General features: G+C 35.9%; 2 protein-coding genes across 2 annotated transcripts; both read right to left on the bottom strand.

Annotated features, from left to right (window-relative positions):
• Nucleotides 1-10,194: 10,194 nt before the first annotated feature.
• On the bottom strand, nucleotides 10,195-14,535 carry LOC113360532 (cytadherence high molecular weight protein 2-like). Its single transcript, XM_026604035.1, has 4 exons — nucleotides 12,963-14,535; nucleotides 12,685-12,904; nucleotides 11,203-12,136; nucleotides 10,195-10,761 (listed from the first exon to the last, which is right to left on the bottom strand). Exons 1-4 carry the CDS (start codon nucleotides 13,909-13,911, stop codon nucleotides 10,414-10,416), a joined length of 2,451 nt encoding a protein of 816 aa, XP_026459820.1. The 5' UTR covers nucleotides 13,912-14,535; the 3' UTR covers nucleotides 10,195-10,413.
• A 2,814-nt stretch (nucleotides 14,536-17,349) lies between these two features.
• On the bottom strand, nucleotides 17,350-18,621 carry LOC113358424 (probable ribose-5-phosphate isomerase 3, chloroplastic). Its single transcript, XM_026601986.1, has one exon. It carries the CDS (start codon nucleotides 18,444-18,446, stop codon nucleotides 17,568-17,570), a length of 879 nt encoding a protein of 292 aa, XP_026457771.1. The 5' UTR covers nucleotides 18,447-18,621; the 3' UTR covers nucleotides 17,350-17,567.
• Between the last annotated feature and the right edge of the window lie 3,373 nt (nucleotides 18,622-21,994).

Here is a 21,994-nt window from a genome sequence, read left to right as displayed (position 1 = left end):
ATAAAGTAAAGCAAAGCAAATAGTTGGAATAATCAATAAGGAGAATATATTGGTCATGGGATAGTATCATTCACAAACATGTATTTTCATCAATGACTAGAATTGATATTTTAATCTCGCATTTATTAAAAGTCCTAGGATACCTTGATCGCAAGAATATCCCGCTAATTTTCCCTAATTTCATCACAACCACATTAAAAGATGCATATGTGAATTCTTCCTAGAAAGCAACCCAAAGTGTAAAAGCACAGTTAAGTTTAACTCCCTAAAAGCTTAAAGATTTATGGAATAAGACTAATCAAAGCAAACAAACGTGTAAAAGAACTAATTCGTTTTAACCAAGGTTATGATTCATATGTGACTAGTAGGATATATCACTACAAGCACTACCCACAATTATGCTACTTCAAATCAGGGACAAACAACTTTTTCGTATTGAAAACCCTAATATAGCACTAGATATGAAAGCAAATCGGATTGATTCCGGACTCAATCAATCAAACAATCAAATCATATGATAAAATAAACCATGAATCATAAACAATAAAGTTGAGACAAAACTAATTCATAGAATAAGTAACATGCTTGAGAAATCAACTTTTATCCCATAACCAATAATTGTATTTAGTTACTCATAATAATGGAGTTCATCATAATCATAATCAATAAAATAAAGAAGATGAAAACAAATGAAAAAAACCCTAAAAGAAGTTCTCTCCAAAGCTCCAAGTAGAAAATAGTACGTGATATCAAAGTTGTAGAAAACTTTCTCTTTTTATAGCTTTTCTCCCTTCCAAAACTAGGTCAAAACTTCAAAGCACATTAGATGAAAATCCACGTGGCCCAAAAGTGAGATAAATCCATGTAGAAACTCTGCCAAATCGTCGCCGAAAAGTGACCGGAATTTTGGCCGGAAAATAGCTCAGGTGACCGTCAAAGTCAAACCGGTCACCGGTCAACGGGTCAGATCGGTCAGGGTCAACTCGGTCAAATTCAGACCGAGTCAGCATCTTACTCAGCTGTATGGGCTGAGTGGACAAACCAAAGCCATTGCAATTGCACAGGCTTGAGCTTCTGCAATGTTGCACCATCATTGTGCAGCCAGCCATGATGGCCCTGCACTCATCTCAATGCCACCATTGCAGCTTAGCCCATGGCACTTTTCAATTCCATCTGCAACTGTCATAACACCTGCTGCAGAATCATCAATCTCACTGCACCACAAAAGCTACTTCCATCTCAGCTCCACAGCACCAACAAAATATCTTTCTCAGTCTTGTCCACCACAATCCATGGCTGCAACTGCAATAAGCCTCACAGTCCACCTGCACTCCAGTCAAGCCATCAGCCCTCCTGCAAATGCATCTGCAACTACTCCTTGTGATCTCTGCCCATAGCTCCACACAGATTCCCCCATGGCAGCAACAACTAACTTCTGCATACTTAAATTCAATCAACACAACCCCTGAACTTGAGCTATTCTTCTCAGCTTCAAACTCCATCGACTGCATCACTTTGTCTTCTCTGTATCACAATTGCACCCATTCATTCATTTCCCCAGCTTCAATTCTCTGCTATTTCATCTGCACTTTGGGTGGAAGCACAATTCCCTGCACTTTGTCACCAGTACCATCTGAGCTGCAACCACTAGCTCCAACTGCAACACAATCATCTCAGCTTAGCTTTCTTCTTGATTCTTATGCACCTTAAGTCTTCACCAGAGACCACTATTAACACCATCTGTAGCTTCAACTTCAGTTGTTGCAATTAGTTTAACATATCAATTTCAGCTGCAACTAGCTTAGCTGCAACATTTCAGCTCAACCAACACCACCATTTCCATATCAGCAAATACCTAACATACATCTAACAAAGCATTCATTGTCAGTCCCTTCTATCCATCACCTGCATCACAACACATCAGCTGCAACATACACTAGCTCATCAGCTGCTTCAACTGCCCTGCACCAGACTCTGAATTTACAACCAAAACCCATATTAGGACTGGAAGAACTTCATTTCAGCATAAACCCATTTTCTTTGTTCATCTCGTTCTGAAATCACTTCAGCTAAAACCCTTCCGTACCTTCTTAACACACACCTCAATTTCCAATATCAGTAAACCCTAACTCAATCCCCTTCAACAGCAAATCCATCCTCTTCTAAATCTGTTTATGCTAACTGCCATTCACCAACACACAGCAATCATATATTCACCCCTACAGAATCTCAATCTTGCCACAAACCGTATCCATCTGAATCAGATTTCAATTCCATAAACAACCCCAAATTTCTTCTTTAATCTTCATCCACAGTAGCAGATTCGATTTTCTAAGATGTTCCTCTATTTCTTGTATCACCAAAGACCCATCTTCTTATAATCGAATTCGATTCAGTTTCCACCTGATTCATTCATCCAATAATCTTTTCCGTATCTCCAATTCTTCATCTGGATTTAATATGAAACAGCAAACCCTAGCTCATTCCACTGATTCTTCAGTCACCGGAAACACAGCATCTTCCCAGGTTTCTCTTTGAATTTGGACTGCAGATGTAACCCTTACTAATCTCAGATGGATTCTCTCGGAGTGATAATGGAGCCGCCATGGACTCTCTGTGTTAGAACCCAAATGATTGAGAAATGAATTGTCATCTGAATTCTAGGGGTGTAGTAATGATAAGAAATACTATTGACAGTCAGAACCCGGATAAGGGTTATCCATGTATTGTTTATCCTGTCAGTCTCAGAGAACTGACAATTCATTCTTCGCTTTCTTTGCCGCATAGCTCCAGCTACCACTCACCTGTGAATTGACGATTCTGCCCTTATGCTCCAAAAGAGTGCTTTATTCTTTTGCATTCTTCCGCCAACAACAACCGCCTCTCATTTCTCAGCCCACTTTATCTCTTCAATTTCTTGACATCACTAAAGTTGTCATGCTTTTCAGACAGAAATTTGCATCACTAAAGCCGACATACTTTTCAGACAGAAATGAAGAAATAAAAGCAAATAATGAGAAATAATCCGCCTGCAACACTTTTGCACTTGAGATGAGATTTTTGGGATGTTTCTTCTTCTTTTGTTCCAAATGACTCCAAAGTACCTAAACACTCAAAAGCAAACATAAGATATATAATTTACAAGAAAAATAGCAAAGAAAGCATAAATACTAGATATAAATTAGGTGTTTTAGACACCTATCACCCCCCATTCTCGAACTCAGAACCATGGGGTATGCAGAATGGGTATGTGTACCTATTCCAATTCCGAAATTCAAATCACTAGGGTACGCGTACCTATCCAGTATCCGGAATTCAGTATGTTGTGGAAACTCTCTTTAAACAATTTGAAACTTTCCCATTAACAATAGATAATAAATATCATTGCTTGGGCAATTTCCGAATGATCAACTTTTGAAACAAAAATAGTTCATGGATAATAAATTGTTCTTAACCAAGATTGCTAAGGATCAGCGAACATCCATTGCTATATCATATTTCAAGAGATTTATCAAGACAAGTTTGACTCGAAATTTCTTCGTTGCAATATTAAATCCACTAAAGTCATATGACATAATCTCATAAGATAGAATGGTAAATGTCGTGAGTAAATTGGATGGTGTTGGAAAACAATTAATAAAAAAATTTTTTTTTAAAGTTTTAATAAAAAATTATAATTTATTGTTTTATTTTGTGAATGAAACTTTTTAGTCCCACATCGTGGAGTTTCCAATTTTTAGTAGTTTTAAGAAACTATATAAACCTTTTAGTCCCACATCGGGGAGTTTTTCTTCTTAAATTGTTTTATTCCATTATATAAAGAAATTCACTACTTTTGTAAAATATATGGGAAAGGGGTTGCTCTATATTTTAGAGGGACCCATAAGGGAAAATATTTTATAGCGTTTCTTAAGAGTTCGCGATTTTCCTTAACGGTTTTTTCGTAGTTGTCAAGTTCAAGTTGAGCATCTACTACATATGCTAGTAGTAGGTGTAGTAGGGTGTTTTATCCTGGAGATATCCGTCCTGTGAGGGCTATAACATCACTCTTGAGTGTCTCCGGGCGCTAATGTCTTAAGGACAACGTGTTGAACACGTGACTCACTCACTCTGTTTTTCCAAAATTTTGCCTTGTTGCTGTTGCGGAGATATAGGGAGCTCATTCGTTTCATCAAATCGATCACTTCCATTATAAAGGAGCTAAGTATCAATAACTTTTGCTTATTTGATTTTTCCTTGTTTTTGATTGTTTCACCCAACAATCTTAAGACATTATAATTTGTAATAATCGAAAATGGTTGGTTGGTTTGTGAATCATGGATGTTAATTGTGGAGTGAAAAACAAAAATAATTTTTTGGTCAGCTGTAGAGTTTCGAGATTATCTCTTAATCTAGAAGGTATTTCGATGAACCCTTATAACACAACGTAGTAGACATCCTGATAGTTACCCACGTAAAATTTCAGAATTTTTGGAGTTGTAAAAGTATTTGTTTGATATTTTACAAAACAGACAAATGTTCCTGAAAAATTCTGACGGGCAAACTTTTGTTGTTAACTAAAGTATTTTTTATGGGGTAATCATGAGTTTTTTTATATGGTGGTTCAAACGAAGTTTGTAAATCTAGATATTATCTTCAAAACTCATATTTTATCTTCCGTTTCGGAACTAAGGTTTTTGAGATGTGGTGTATTAGGTGATTGGGAAATTACCGTGTCCGTGGTCAGAGTATAAACGAAGATTGTGACATGAAATTGAAAAGGAACATGGCTACCAGGCGCATGTGGATGAACACAAATCTTCCAAATCTGACAAAGGCGGGAATGTCAAACACAACTCTAACCGTAGTCTTCATAAGAAAGGTATGTTTCGTAAAACTGAATCCGACGTTACTTTAATTAAGGGTGATTGTTATGTTTATAAAATTCCGGGCCATATGGTAGTAAAGTGTAGACAACATAAAACCTTAATAAGTAGAAAGTTAATGTTAATTTAGTTGAAACAAATTAGAACGAGTTTATTCACATGATGTCGGAAGTTATTTTAACAACCAATGTGAGAGACCAGAAGGTGGACTCTGGAGCCACCAAGAATGTTTGTTGAAACAAAGACATTTTCACCTCCTATCAGAGGATAGGGGATGTCGAGAAACTCTTTTTGAGTAACTCATCTGCAATAGAGGTTGCATAAAAGGAAAAGGTCGAGCAGAAGCTCATATCTGTAATACTCTCACATTGAATGAAGTTTTCATGTTCCAAGCTTATGCAAGAATCTTGTATCTTGTTCTATTGTAGATGGAAAAAGATTTAAGATCTTAATTGAATCTGGAAAACTTGTTGTAACAAGGCAGTTATTTTTTAAGCAAGAGTTATAGGACTTTGGGTCTATATAAGCTTAACGGAAAAATCTGATGATGTGAACATAGTTGATTCTTGTGCTTTCTTTATGTGATTGATTGTTTTATGTGGTAAGCTTGTAACTGTAAACTTATAAGTCAATGCCTAATTGGATAGCATAGGCTACGTACCCAAATTTAGTTTAGACTTTGAACACAAAAGTGAAATCTGTGAAGAATCAAATATGCTTTAAAACCTTTTAGCACAAATGTTCAGAGTAATTCTAATCCTTTAGAATTAATTCAGTTAGGCCTAGATGACATGAGTTCAACCCAAAATCATTGTGGTAAAAGATGATTTATAACTTCCGTAGATGATTGTACGAGGTACTGTCTTGTATACTTGCTTAGGGATAAGGATGATGCCTTAGAAGCCTTAAGATGTATAAACTTGAAGTTCAAAACCAATTAGAAGCCTTGAACATAACAACTGTATCCTTAAGAAGATGATAATTGTCATGTTGATTAGTTCAGGATTACCAGCGGCCTTGTGGGGGGAGGCAGTCATGTTAACTAGTATATCCTGAATAGAGTACCCTTAAGGATCAGATAAAACTCCATATGATTTATGGATAGGTAGATGACCTTCTTATGAATGCGTCGAAGTGTGGGGGTGTTTGACTAAGTTTGCCATTCGTCTTCCTAAAAGAAGTAGATAGAAACCAAAAATGTTGATTGTGTCTTCATATAAGGTATGCTGAGTATACTTCTACATATAGATTTTTGGTTGTGTGTTCTGATTTTTCAGACTTTGGTGTGATTTTTTCTGACTTTGTTGTGAATACTATTACATAATATAGGGATGCTGAGTTCTTTGAACATGTTTATTCTTAAACCTGTACCTCATTAGAGATGTGTTGTTGATCCCCTAGATTTATTTTCAAATAGTCAGAACTTATCTTAAAGGAAGATAAAGTTAAGGTTGAGCCTAAGAGAAGTAAAACAATTAGACTTGAGACTTCTTATGAAGCCGACTTCATAACATTCCTAGCTTAGTCTAAGCTCTGGACTTGTAAAGAAGCCTTGATATCTACTGAAACCCCATTCTGGTAAGAAGCTTCATTTAGTGAAATGGACTCAGTCCGTCGGAACCTGACTTGGGAGGTTTATAGTTTACCTCCAGAGAATAAGACCATGAGATGTAAATGAGTCTTTAAGAGGAAACATTAGGTATATGGAACTGTAGAAAAATATTAGGCTAAGTTGGTAGCTAAAGGCTATAAACTAAAAAAAGGTGTATATTTCCTTGATTCTTATTCACATGTGACGAGATTTACTTCCGTTGAGATGCTAATTGTTATTGTTGTCATAAACAAATTAGAGATACATCAGATGGATGTTAAGACAGCTTTTCTAAAATCGTGAATTAGATAAAGAAATTTACATAGACCAACCTGAGGACTTTGTAGTGAAAGGTTATGATGACAAAGTTTGTAAGTTGAACAAAATTTTGTATGGTTTATAAAATAAGCACGTAAACAGTGACATGGAAAATTTGATCATATGATAATGTGTAGTGGATTTAAGTTAATGAATCTGACAAGTATATTTACAAGTAACTTGTTAAGGATACCTGTGTGATTGTATGCTTGTATGTTGATGATATGCTTATACTTGATACAAACATAGATGTGATTAATTCCACTAAAAACATGCGCTGAATGAGAACGTTGACTTGAAAGACTTAGGCCCTGTTGATGTAATCTTAGGGATGAGGATTAGAAAATAATCTAACATATGTAGTCTTTGTCATTCTCATTATTTTGAATTTGTGCTTAAGAGATACAATCAGTGTGATTGTAAGCCTGCTTGTACTCCGTACGATTATTCATGTAGACTTAAGAAAAAAGGGTAATGGAGTATCTTAACTTGAATATTCAAGAGTTATATGATGTCTGATAAATTTAATGAACTGTAAGAGTCCAGACATTGCATATATTGTGAGTAAGTTAAGTAGATATAATTGTAGTCCAGAGCAATAGCATTCAGATGCACTGAGTAGAGAATTATGGTACTTAAAATACTCTATTACCTTTTATTTGATTTATCAAAGGTATCTTGCTGTCCTTGAGGGACTTTGTGACGTAAACTGGATAGTTGACTCAGAGGAGTCTAAGTCTACGAGTGAATATGTTTCACTCTAGCATCAGGGTTTGTTTTTGGAAGATTTACAAACAAACATATATTGCTCAATTCATTATGAAATCTGAGAGTATTGAGTTAGATAAAACATGAGAGGGGGCCGAGTGCCTAAGATGTTTTTTTAGAAGACATTCCTCTCTGGCATAGGCCTGTGCCATCTATATTTATACATTGTGTTAGCCAAGATATAATAGCTAAAGCTGAAAATAACTAATCTCAATCCGCGTTATTTCCATTGATTGGATAAAGTCCAAGGAGAATATCGCGCAATCTTTGACGAAAGGTTTATCCCAAGAGATAGTTAGAAATGCATCGAGGGGGAAGGGGCTTAAGCTCATAAATTAAACTTGCCATGAAGGATACTCAACCTTGCTGACTGGAGATCCCAAGATCAAGGTTTCGAATGAGACAACTAATTTGTGGTGGGTAAAGGTAAACACTATCAGAGAATTTTATTCTCTGTCCCTTCCCTATGGTGTAGACGTGATAGTGTGACTGCATGTGAAGGATGACTTTTAAGAAGTCTTAATGAGTTCTATAGTTTCAATTTAAGATTGAAGTGGGGTGTAGCAGTAACACTCTTTATGGAAACTCACCTATCTGAATGAGGAAGTGGGCCGCTTCCTATGAGAATATGAGCTTTGATTCTCTAGAGCATTCTGAGAAACAGGATATGTCCAGGGCCAAATTGGACAAAACGGCACGAGCTTGGCAGCAATCTTGGAGATATCACCCGTGGTTGTTATCACGAATTACATCAAATGCTAGCAGTTCAAGACATAGTTCACTGTCTCTAGCAAGTAATTCCGGTAATATCTCACTAAGCAAAGGTTCAAGACCTCATGGACACCTCTGCCTAAAATGGTATTTCCTGCGCTTTTATGTGATTTTCGTTTTGATGGTTTTGGTATTACTGGAACTTAGGACCTAAAGGTCACTAAGGGTTCACTAGTTCATGCTTTTTCACTTTGTGAAAGATACCTATAGTCTCACCATGTGAGAACTAAAGATGAAAGCTCTCAATACTATTATGATTTATGCAATCCATAGTATGACCCTGGGTCAACACACTTTTGTGTGAGGGAGAGGACGTAGAAATGACTAGTATGATTTCAACACTTGCACGATCAGTCTGTTTGGATCGTGAGGTTGGGATGTTGATTTACCAAGATCTATCTGTGTTTTCATGTTTTATTGAGTTTTCATTCATGTGGGGGATTGTTGGAAAACGATTAATAAAAAAATAATTTTTTAAAGTTTTAATAAAAAATTATAATTTATTGTTTTATTTTGTGAATGAAACTTTTTAGTCCCACATCGTGGAGTTTCCAATTTTTAGTAGTTTTAAGAAACTATATAAACCTTTTAGTCCCACATCGGGGAGTTTTTCTTCTTAAATTGTTTTATTCCATTATATAAAGAAATTCACTACTTTTGTAAAATCTATGGGAAAGGGGTTGCTCTATATTTTAGAGGGACCCCTAAGGGAAAATATTTTATAGCGTTTCTTAAGAGTTCGCGATTTTCCTTAACGGTTTTTTCGGAGTTGCCAAGCTCAAGTTGAGCATCTACTACATATGCTAGTAGTAGGTGTAGTAGGGTGTTTTATCCTGAAGATATTCGTCCTGTGAGGGCTATAACATCACTCTTGAGTGTAGCCGGGCGCTAATGTCTTAAGGACAACGTGTTGAACACGTGACTCACTCACTCTGTTTTTCCAAAATTTTGCCTTGTTGCTGTTGCGGAGATATAGGGAGCTCATTCGTTTCATCAAATCGATCACTTCCATTATAAAGGAGCTAAGTATCAATAACTTTTGCTTATTTGATTTTTCCTTGTTTTTGATTATTGCACCCAACAGATGGTTCAGTCTTCACACACCTCTTTGTTGATGAAATTCTTCAAATGTCTTTCTTTGTTCTTCAGTCTTCAAGGGTTATTCAGTAATGTCTGATATTCAACTATCATACTATAATCCTAGTCCGAGACTTGACTTTAGTAGACTAAAACCAAATTATAGTTTTGTGCATCTAACATTGAGAACAAGCTTGAGATAGCAAAATTTGCGAGTTCGACCAAATAATGGTCTGACACAAGGGATCGTCAAACTTTAACCTCTTAAGACATGGAAATATAACCTCTTAAGCGACGAATAAAGAAGCTTTTTTTTTGCTAAGTTCTTATAACTAATTTTAAACTGAACCAAAAACATTTTGCAGGCAACTAGAAATATGGAAATAGTGGTAAGAGATTTCATCTTTCATCAGCAAACATGTTCAACAATCAATTAGAACAAATATTCAATCTCTCTTGGTACCAATAACCCTGGAGCATGTTGCCGTCTCTCTTTGGTGAAATTCCTATTATCATCAAGGATGCAAGAGCCAATCCTTGAATCCTTCTCCCCGAACAACCTGACGTAGTAGCCACTCAAGTTCAATCTAGTGAGAGAATCAAATATTTGATGACGATGAATGCTAGGCGGTAATTGTTCATTTGAAATTGTGGCTTCTGAGAGCGTAACCACAATTCACAAATAGGAATTACAGGATCTGAATCGAGACCAGGTGTCCTAGTAGCATTGGTTCCGTTCTAGGAGAAGCTCAGCGATGGAAAAACAAGAAAATACTGTAAAAACTTAGTATTATGATTATTCAAACACTTGTTTGTATTTCTATATAGAAGTACAAGAACTCGAGTGCTGTTCTTGATGAGTTCTTATCACAAGGTGAGCAATGCAGCTAAACATCTTTACAAACTCAAAGTAGATCTACCTGCACTAATCACGGCATAATTGGCATCGAAAAAGTAGTATCGTCGAGCCGATGCATCTTCTATTATTAACTGCAATTATTACGAAGAATGTCTAACAGAGGACTACTGTCCCAGATGAATAAATCCATCGCAAGTTAGAGTCCCTTCGAGTTCTCCTATCATTCGAGAAATTCGAGCTTCTAGACCTTTTTGCACTTCCCTGAAAAGGGTACTAATGCTGTTGGCAAATCGTTTCATGTTGAATCCTGTATATATTCCACTATCTTGAGCGCTAGAATAGGCCAATTCAGAAGCCATTCTTGATTGTATCTCTATCAATTTTTGTCCTGTTGCTACCATGTATCTTTGTAGGTGGAACATTTCTCCGAGAAAGTTCTCCAGTTTTCTAATTTCTTTCTTCGTCTTGACAATGTTTGCATCTCTACTGCTCGAATCTGCATTATTATCATACTGGGAATGGAAAAGGAAAACAAGTCAGTGATGTTTCACAACTCTTTTTAGATACTTTTACTGAATGTGCAACTCAAACTTAACAAAAAAAAAAAAGTGCAACTCAACAAGGTCCCCTCTAGCTAATAATAATATGAGATGACCCTGAAAGGTAAAATCAGCCCCATAGACAACAGATATTAGGAGAAAAGCAAAAAATTACTTTCTTCTTGTGTCTGTGTATCCTTTTTCGTTCAGAAAGGTGGGGAAGTTTTTAATGAAGAGCAGCAAAGTCGAATAATACTAGCAGGGTTTGAACTTCGGTCTTTGTTGTCATCCACAACATACACACACCAACGATGCTGGTCTTTAGTAGTTTTCGCTTATAATTAAGTTGGTCTAATCTACCAAAAGAAAAAAAAGTGTTACTACTAAATATGAAATGGACAGAAAAGAACTCACCATCCTTTGGCAAAGATTATTTGTGCTCTCTTGGAGGGTCTGGTACCTGCTGACTTGTTTATTGAGCAAGGGAATTACATATAAGAAAAACGTCTTCAGCTGTTGACATTCATTATCGCAATTTGCTCTCTTTTCTCTACTTGTTTGTGTTCCTGCCAACTTATCAAGCATGAAAAGTTGCTGGTTGAGCCTCTTAATCTTGTAAAACACTCCCAAAGAATGGAGATCCATTTTCCATGGATGGTTTTCTTTCTCATGCAGAGAAAGTTTACCTGATGCTAGCTTATCAGTAATCACCTTTAGCACCACTGGACATGCTGCATATTCCTGCACAACATGATCAGGGTCCATCTCAACCTCTTTCTTTACTTCTTCAATCTCTTCTTCATGAGATTCGATGACTTCTGGGATCGTACCTTGCGACTTGTTCTCCGGAGGGGTTTCGTCCTCTTTCTTACTCTCCATCACTGTAGGAATTCTAACCAATAGTGGCTTTAGTTCTTCCTCTCTTTCTCTCTCTCGAATAACCTTAGCATTGGACCAAGCATATTCATGACTAGGATCAGGAGTCTTTGGTGAAGACTTCGAATTCATCTCTTGATATTGCAGCTGGTGTAATTGCAAACTAGCCATCTTATCCTTTAGAGATATTACTTCTGATTGCTGCTCCATTGACGAGGCTTCCAATTTAAGGTTTTCCTCCTTCAGATGTGATGGGTCTTGGCCTAGCCCTTCAATGTGGGACTGCAATCGCCTTGATTCTAGTTCCACACTTAGAAACCTCCAGTTGAAAGCTTCCAATTTTTCATCTTTCAGCCTCAATTCTTCAACAAATGCATCCATTTCTAAACGATGCCTCTCCTCAATTATGTCGGTCTTCCTTTCTGTTTCGGGCTCAACCCAACCTTCCAATTGCTTAAAACCGAAAAACCCCCTTTAAAAATTTAGATTCTGACCTCTAAGTATCTACCATTATTACACTAAATGTATAATTTAGATTCAAGAAAGGTTAAAGATACAAAATAATAACAAAAGTGGGAGAGAATAAGAAAGAAAAGAAAAAACGTGTCAGTATGGACATCCTAGTACTAGACCTGATATTTTACAAAATCAAAAGTAAAACCAAAACTGTGCATTCTGATGTGATAGTTAGTCGAGCAAATAAGTTCACTATTAGAATCTTCCTTCAGGATTGCAATTTTTGACCAAATATAATCTTAGAAAAGTTACACTTACGAGCAATTAGTAAGAGTACAATTGTGACATTTGTCTACATGAGTTTAAAGCTTCGCACCTAGGCACCTACTCAACTAGATATTATGTTTGTTAAGTCAAAAACGATGGGCTGAACTTCACTGGGACTACATTGTTGACCATAATATCTATTCATGTTTGCTACATAATATAACTTGCCAGTATTCCATCCTATATGTATTCATCAAGTTGAAAACATATAATAATGAAAATCAAAATTGAGTAGACAGTCTCACCAAGTTCACCATTTTCTTCCAGTGAGTGTCGTCTGCAACTGTTGGTGGAAATTTCATTACCCGTTGTTCTTTTTGATCCATTCCATCCTCTCTTTCAGTTTTTCTTTCAGAATCACCAGGGTGCACCCTGTTGTTAGTGATACGCGACCGGCTTTTTTGGTTATGAGAACTAGTTGGCTCAATGGTGTGAACCTCTTTAACACATGATAAACCTTCTACCATTGAACGCATTTGATAGTCTGGATCCGCTCTTGCAGATCTGCCATGTCTAGACCTGTAAAGTGGTCTCCAGCTCTGCTTGTTTCCTCCTTGCCTTGGAAACCTTCAACAAGATTTCTTTCTCTGCTGAATCAATTTTAGATTTCCTTAACATTGCAGATAGTATTTTATCTTTTTGTTCCGAGTCCTTGCGCATCTTTCTAACTTCCATAGATAGCTTTTGAACCATAAAAACTGACACTTCTTTTTGTTTCAAAACTGAGTCTAGCTCTTCTTTCGAAGCTTCAAGCTGCCGAAGTGCTCCGCCCATTTCAGCTTCAAGCTGTCTCTGATTCGATACAAGCTCCATGAGCGCAGTTTTGTGCTTCCAAAGCTGAGTACTCTGCTCTGTAGTTTCTTTATATGCAGTATCCCTCACTTCCTTTAGCATATTGTTGGCCCCATCTAGCTTTAATTCTAGTTCCTTTCTCTTACCCTGCTCTTCTTGTTCCAAAAATTTATTTCTGGACTCCAACAGAAGTTCCTTGTCCTTTATTTTTGAATTCAATTCTAAAATAGCTTCTTCGTTTTTTGTCCCAGCAACCCGTAGTTTGTTCAAAAGAGCTCCAATTTGCATTCGGAGCTTTCTTCTCTCATTTAACCAACTCTGTTCTTGGGAGGCAAAGATACCTACAACTTTCTCATTGGCCTTGGAGTCTTCACTTCTCCTTTTCTTCAACTCGGCAACTTCAGTTTCAGTTTTTTCGAGCTTGTGAAGAAGCTCAGACCTTTCTTCAATGGCTTCCCTTTTCTGAATTCTCCATACAAGTAAACCTAATAGGTGGGTGCTGCCTTGCAGCATCCTATCCCGTATTCCACCGAATTCAGTATCGACACCATTCATGTTAGACCGTGAAAGGAGTTCAAGAGCGACAAATGCACACGAAATACCAAAGTACATTGGACATAAATTCTCTTCAGAAATCTTTGCGCCTGAAGCTTGGATTTCCTCGTCATCCATAACTTAGAAGTTGAGAAATTAGTATCTTCTTCAGGAACAATGCCAGACATTCATGGACAAATATAAGAATTTAGATAAAATTCTAAAGATGCATAAGTCTCAAACTTTCAGCAGGTGTTATCATTTTGAACACACATTACCTGAATTCACTAGAAATATATGTAATTTAAACAAGGTAGATCCAAGCACTAAACACTCATCATAGAGCTCCAATAATTGAAATGGAAGACAAGAACTGAGACCCATGTAGACACTTAAGGAAAAATCATGAATACTTTGGTAAACAAATACCCATCCGGAACTTTAAACCAGAATTGTAGTTCTACTAACTTCTTATGATGAATATAAAAAGAAAATTAACCTCCTTTGTCGGAAATGGAAAGCAAATAAAAATGTTAATTTAGAGGAGCATATTTAAACAAACTCATGCAAGAAAACAAAAAACAAAAAAACTCAATATTCAGTTAGGATCCATGTGAATTGTGAAGCTTATCAGTTTTCATGAGCACAGAATGCCACAACTATGGTTCTAACACATTTGAGAAACTGCAAATTCAGTTATAAAAAAAAAAAAACTTTAAACCAAAAGCAGGAGCAGATTCTGGAAATGATAACGAATCCTAATCCAATCAACCCACTATTTCTTTTTTGTTGAGAAATCAACCCCACTTGCTTTAAGCAAAACTCTTGTTTCCTGGTGAATCGGTGATTGGTCCCATTAAAAAAGAAGAAGAAAAGTAGCACCATCTTCATCTACTTGACAACTATATAGACAAAGATATGTTGAAATATCTCATATCACTTTTTTCTTTTAAATGTTTCTAATGAGTGAATATTCATCTCTCACCCACTTATCAGTTATCACCAAACCAGATGATCCTATGAATTCTAGTTATGTGTTCCCTAGAGTGTTAAATCCACATGCTCATCATGCCCAGTATAGGCCATAGCAACTACTACTATACTTTTAACTAGCCCATTTTTGAAATTTCTCAATTACCATGAATCAACTGATTATTATTTTTTTTGTTTTGTTTATAAAATTAATTTCTCATTGGGTCTTTTTCACATATACTTCTCCAATTCTACAACAAACAAACAAAAACAAAAAAAAAAACGAACCTAACTTTTCAATGACTCGATCATTCACACACAAAAGCAAGTTAATCAAGTTATAATGAATATTCGCAATCATAATTAGATTAAAAAAAAAAACAACAACTTTCATTTAATCAATCTTTACCTCTGAAAAGTCCAACAAAGCTTTCATAACTAGCAAATGCGGACCCTTTTCTCCAATTAAAGGATTGATGCAATCATGATATAATGGAGACCCAAATATGGGTTTTGCAGCCTTGTTTAAAACCTGTAAAGCTGAAACTTGAAGTAAAGCTCTGCACATTTTTATATGAACTTAGTTTTCAAGAAAATAGGAAACTTTCATGAATTAAAATGGTCACCCTCACTACTTCCTTTCTTTTCTATCTTTTCGTTTTCATTAAGATCTGTCCTTGAGAATTGGACCTGGTTTGATGGACACTCACTTTGTTACGTCATGCAACCAAATTTTGGTTTATGGGTCGACTAATTTTTCGTTTCTGGAAAGGTGATACTTTCGCATTCCGTCTGAAATGATACATTCATTCCGTTTTAGGAAAAGTAATATTTTCGTCACGTTTCAAAAAAAATGATACTTTCGCTCCACTTCAGAAAAAGTATCATTTTTTTGAAACGGGGCGAAAATATCACTTTTTCTAAAACAAGATGAAAATATCACTTTTTTTGAAACGGGACGAAAGGATCACTTTTTCTAAAATAAGACGAAAATATCACTTTTTCTGAAACGGGACGAAAATACTCGCAGACAGATCATATTAGATTCTTCTTCGGTTGGCCATTCCACCGTGACAACGGTTGTACTAGTATTCTTAGTGAACAATTTGTATGATTTATGCCTATACTAATTCTATGTAGTATGTGTTTACATGGCTATAAGCTATTGATTATATTATCTTAGTCATACAATCAATCAGGACTAACACCATAACATTCAATTTCCACGTATCCTGTCAACTAATCCTAATTAAATAATCTCATATTCGCTTATACCATCAAAGATTAAACCTGAAACATTCAAATTTTCAATTACACAAACCCCGCATGCCCTTTTCATGAAAGTAACCCATTATATGACATCAAATCAGTAAAATCCCCTTACCAAGGGTTTTCTTCTTTCTCCCGCTTGATGAACAGATGCAAAGAAAAAAATATTCTTCTTTCATGCATACATCTGGTTATAACTTGATTCTTACCCTGGCTTGGCTTAAGGTTACCTAGGCTTCAACTAAAATGGGCCAATTTTTACACCTATTTAGGAAAAAACAATTGTTAGGGGTGGCTTATGCCAGGGAAAGTCTGTACATACTTCCGCCCCTGCATGAATTGGCCTAGCTCTATGATAATAACTGGGCTTCAGATTGAGAGATGCAGGGGTTTTCTATTCACTGAGTCAATATCTTCAACAGTATATTTATGTCAGCACATCAAAAATAGTGGCTTGTCTTACAAGTCATCGAGTTGCAAGAACAAAAAACATAAGAAAATCTCATATGACAATAGCAACTAACTTATGCGACTTGATTAGAGTGAATTAATAAAGCCCTTAAAATTATCCCAGAAATCAACTCCTCTTCACAAAAAGAAGAATAGCAACAATTTCTTCAGATTATGTAAAACAAATCAAGCAATTCATAGTATTATGCACATAACTGAATCAGATATATATATTTTCTAAATCAGATATTCTGCTCACATTTCATGACACTTCAGGTAATTTCTGGGGAGCAGGTTGTCGAAAAACAGCCAGGGGAAGAGAAGTCAGTGGTGATAAGGTTGCTGATATAAAGGTTGTGATGGGTTGGATAGTGGAATTGAAATGCAGGATAGTCACGGTCAACTGGCACCAACAGGGGAGTGAAGAGGCTTCTCGTGACTTCTTAGAGCTCGCAAGTATCACGAACCCGATCCTTAGGAGCTCTTTACTTCAAATTTCTTTAAAGTTTAATGTTGTAACTATCTATACGTGTAACGTCTGCATAGACTTCTTAATCAGGATATCATGTGGAATTGTGCAAGGGGTTAAAGACATGGAGAATTGGGTGGCTGCTATGAGCAGAAATAAGGCCCGACGACATGTTGGGGATTGGTCTTTGTGTTGCTGTCACTAACCTATTATAATGAGTATTCAAGAGAGGATACCATCAATGATGATGGCAGGAATGATAACATCTTTAGGTCTGACAGAGAGCACACCCTACTGGAACCTACCTCAGGGGAGAAAACACTAAGAAAGGGGAAATTTACATACCTTTCAACTGCTTCCTGTTATTGATACATAAAATTCTAAATGAATTTTAACAGAACTCCATTCCACATGAATATCCCAAATCCCCCCCTTTCCATTATTTTCTCAGTTAGATTGAACAGAATCTTCAATGTTCAACATTTCCAATAAACCAAAATGGAATACACGTACAACAATTATTTTTCAGATTCTTTTTCCAAGTTATCAAACTGAAAAAAATAAAAACTTAGAACAGACAAGCATTATCATAAGACTTTATGTAACAAAAGACGGAGTAAATTCACTCACATTCTCACTTGCTTTTCACACTGACACCTTCTTTACCAGCAATAATAACAGCAGTGGCCATATCAAGAAACAATCCATGTTCGACGACACCTTGGAACGACGAAATCTCTTTACCAGCTGCTAATCCATCTCTAATTGGTGTCTTAAAATACAAATCAACAATATAATTAGAATTGTCAGTAACATAAGGTTTCCCATCAGCATCAATTCTCAATTTTGCTTCACAACCTTCTTCTTTAAACAATTCTTGTAACCTAATCAAATTATACTTCCAACAAAACTGTACAACTTCAACAGGCATTGCTAATCCACTACCACCAAGACCATCAACTAATTTAGTATCATCAACCACAACAACAAATTTCTTTGACGCTGCTTCAACCATTTTCTCTCTTAATAACGCGCCGCCTCGGCCTTTAACCAGATTCAAATCTGGGTCAACTTCATCAGCACCGTCAATAGACAAATCAAGAACTGGATGATCATCAAGAACTGATAACGGAATACCTAGAGATTTCGCCTGTTCATAGGTTCTTGTTGATGTAGGAATACCAACTATGTCTTTAAGCTCACCAGATTTTAGTAATTCACCAATTTTGGCTACAACAAAAGCAGCTGTAGATCCAGTACCAAGACCTAAAACCATACCACTACTAACATATTCAACAGCTTTATCTGCTGCTAGTTTTTTCAAGTCATCTTGAGTAAGGATTGGAGTTGGAGATGGTGATGAAAAAGCTTTGATTGACATTGATGAATGGGACTGGTGTAGTTTAAGGGTTGATGGAGTGTGTAGGAGAAGTCTACTGATTCCATTGTTGTAGATGGAATTAGAGGAGGATTTCAGAGAGGATGTGTGGGATAGGAGAGATAAGGTAGCCATGGTTGAGTGAATGAAAATGGAGAGATTTTCTTAGGGATTTGATAAGAATTAAGAGGTGTTTCTTCTTCTTCTCTATTTGTTTGCTTTCGTTTCTTTTTTGGAATTGATATGGGGAGAGATTTTAGGTGGAGAAAAGAGAAGATATGGTTTGGTGAGATCAAAACCAATGAATTTAAGCATTTTTCCTCCTGCGTTTGTTAGTTTTTTTTTTTCTTTTTTCCTCAGGAAAGGGTTGGTGGTAGTGGTCATGGAATATGCCAAGAGCAAGCACCGTGGTGCTCTTTTTCTTGGGACTGTTACGCCCAATGCGGGATCAGATTGGTTTCTTGTTTTTACCTATTCACCACCCACACTTTTCCTATCTAGGAATTACTGGTTAATCCAGTTTTAGGAGACCTGTTTAGTGGTTAATCCAGTCCTAAAATGAATTTAATCGCTGGTTTTTGGACCAGATTTTTTACTCGCTCATCCAGTACACGTGCGAAAGTTATAAAGTGTATTTTTTAATTGGCCAAAACACCCTTTTAAGTCAGATCTAATTCTGTTTTATCAGTTCTTTCGTTCATCACAAATTAGAGAGCTTTGGCAATGGCGATTGGTGGAAAAAACCCGAAGAATTCCAACTCTCGACTCAAACTAAAACCAGAAGAGGCAATAATGGTGAATCGCCATTTTTCAGCTCCAACGAATTTCGATTCAAGTTCGAACGATTGGATGGGTAAGTTGATTTAATTTTTTTTTCTTTAGTGTTTTCATCTGATGGTTTTTTTTGGGTTCGTTTGGGTATCATCCTAATATAAGATCCAAATCTCCTGATTCCACATAAATAACAACCTTTGTTTCCTGAAACTCAACCTCCATTTTTCAGGTTAGGGCTTATTTTGGTTCTTTTGATTGGTTTGTTTCCTAATTTATCATGATTGGGTAGAGTTTATTTTTCTGTACTTTTTTTTGGAATCTTAGAATCTGATACTTGAACCCACTTTTGATCTTAAAATTGGTCATTTTCAAATTGATAATTTTCATTTGTAGAAACTTGTTAGTATGATTTGGAATTGGTTCTAGTTAGGAGTTATTATTATTGATTCGTTGAAATTGCGGATAATTAGAATGAGCTTTTAGGGCTAAAGAATTTAAGATTTACTAGTAACTTGGCACTGTTTTATGGATGGAAATACTCTGTTTCATATGCTTAGTGTTCATGATGTGTGGATGCTTAAATTGATTGATATAATGTTTCTGCCATCACACTATGGTTCTTTCATCCCGAAAGATTATACATTTGATCAAACATTTCCCTGCTTATGTCGTTTACCGAAGATTGTATGTTAAATACCTAACAATCTCTATCACCAGTACATGGACCTCTTTAGTTTTTATCGAATGTTAATTAGCTAATTTTAGAGAATGTTCCATCCATCCTTCAGGTTTTGGAATAAGTGTTGATTTACTCTAATTAAAATGTTTTGGATTGGTGTTACGTAAGCAGTAGTACCACTCTTGTGGAACAAGGGATTGGTGGAAGTGTTGTAAGCAGTAGTACCACTCTTGTGGAAAAATAAGAAGATGGATGGTTATGATGTATGTAAAAAACATCCATCTTCTTGTAAGCCCATAACAACATCCATCAACAATGGTGTTGGGTGTCTAAAATCTTATTAGGAAACAACATTTTATTAGGAATCACTTGATATCTAAAATTTTGTACCAATGGTGATGGGTGTAAAATTCATTTCAATATACATTTTATTTATTAGGGATGTGTTTCCCGTAATTTCTTGAGGTTGTGTGCCTTTCATAGAAAATTAACGACATATTCTTGTGTAATCGACGGCTGGACTATGCGAAAACACGGTCATTTTCACTTGGTACATATCAATATATACTGTGTTTTCACTGGATACGTATCAATACGTACTGTTTTTTCTGTCGGTACATATCAAATATGTATTGTTGTAAATTCTTGTTATCTTCAGTGCATGTGTATGTGTACTGTTTTTTCATCTATGTAGAAATTTATTGGTTTCTTATTTTCTATTTTGACAAATTTACATGTAAATCTTTAGCACACAGAGTGTGTCAACACATTCAATTGTTGTTTTTTGTATTTGAAGCATATTTGTAGAAATATTCATCTCTGTCTCATGTTTGCAGCTTTTAGTGTTAAGGAAAATCAGTTTGGTTGAGTTTTATCCTTCATAATTCTTGAACAGTGATGGGTAACTCATAAATCTTATGGTAATGCAGTAGCGCACTCAAGCATATGTACCGAGTTAGAATGAACTTTGTGTACATCCATTCCAATTACATGAGTACTTTCCACCGTAAGTCAGTTGTTTCAACCTTTTGTTTATATTTAACGTATTAGTACTATGTTTACAAGAGCTTCCTGTCAAATCTCTTACAGAAATGGATGCGCTCAACGGTGCAAGCTTGCTAGACTAATTGTAGTTACTAGGAGTAGGTGAGAGGCATAATAAAGCACTGAGCGAAGTTCCTTTTTTCCACTATCCAACAGTACATATGTGATATACTGAAAGTAATGTTTGTTGTGCATCTACAATAGTATCCATTATTGTCTAAGATCCCTAAATTTATAAATCTATTATGTTGTTTTTGTTTTGTCAATTGAGTACATATTTTGATGTATCAGAATGGAAATGAACTATGCTTTTATTGGACTGCAGGGAAATGACTAACAAATATGCAGAAGAAGGGGCGAGCATGGAGATAAAGGCACTATCTTTGCAAGGTTTTGGAACTACATCTCCATATTATATAGAGTACATATCATGTTCTGAAAATTCAGTACATATTTTGTTTTCCTCGGTACGTATGTATCTGTATCTGATAACTATTAGGTTTTAACTAAGTACATATCGGTATGTAGTAGGTTTTTACTTAGTACATATCAATAGGTTTTAACTAAAAAATTTAAATGCACTAAGGTTTTAGTACACATTGGTATGTAGTATGTACTATAGGATCATACATTGGATTCTGAGCATATAAATATGGTTAGCTTCTTTAATATATATGTTACACGCAGTGGATTTCACTCAATATGTATGAATATGTACTAGATTTTTGCTCAATGCCTCCGATCTGACAAAAGAAGAAATGGTCCCAAGTTGTTCATTATATATGGGATAAAAAATGCCATTTTTTTTGCAGATGCTGTTGAGGCAAATTTTAAAGAGGGGACATCATCCCATTAGATTGCATAAAATCTAAGGATCTTGTGGATGGAGCTGACAAAGATTCTAATGATCATGATGGAAATACAACTTGCTTTGCTGCCGGTACAACAAGTGATCTCAAAGACGACCCATTCAATAATTCTTATATTCTTATGTTACATGTGTATATGTACTGTGATATCTACTAGGTTTTAACTAAGTACATATCACTATGTACTGAGTTTTTACTTAGTATATATCAATATGTACTAGGCTTTCCATTCTTATTTTCTTCAGTACATGTGTACTGCAATATTCTGTTTCCATTCTTGTGGTTTCTCTCTACCAATAAATATGCATACAAAATAT

The sequence above is a fragment of the Papaver somniferum genome, chromosome 3 (assembly GCF_003573695.1).
Source record: "Papaver somniferum cultivar HN1 chromosome 3, ASM357369v1, whole genome shotgun sequence".
In the NCBI taxonomy this organism is placed as follows: Eukaryota; Viridiplantae; Streptophyta; class Magnoliopsida; order Ranunculales; family Papaveraceae; genus Papaver; species Papaver somniferum.
Note: the sequence above shows the minus strand (reverse complement) of the source record. Positions and strands in the feature narration are given on the sequence as shown.

Excerpts from the sequence above, each read along its gene's own strand:
- LOC113360532 (XM_026604035.1), bottom strand. The coding sequence starts at position 13,911 with ATGGATGACGAGGAAATCCAAGCTTCAGGCGCAAAGATTTCTGAAGAG. Across the intron at positions 12,905-12,962 it reads GGAGACCACTTTACAGGTCT|GTTTATCATGTGTTAAAGAG; the intron begins AGACATGGCAGA and ends CAATGGTAGAAG. Across the intron at positions 10,762-11,202 it reads ATAATCTTTGCCAAAGGATG|TATGATAATAATGCAGATTC; the intron begins GTGAGTTCTTTT and ends TTCCATTCCCAG.
- LOC113358424 (XM_026601986.1), bottom strand. The coding sequence starts at position 18,446 with ATGGCTACCTTATCTCTCCTATCCCACACATCCTCTCTGAAATCCTCC.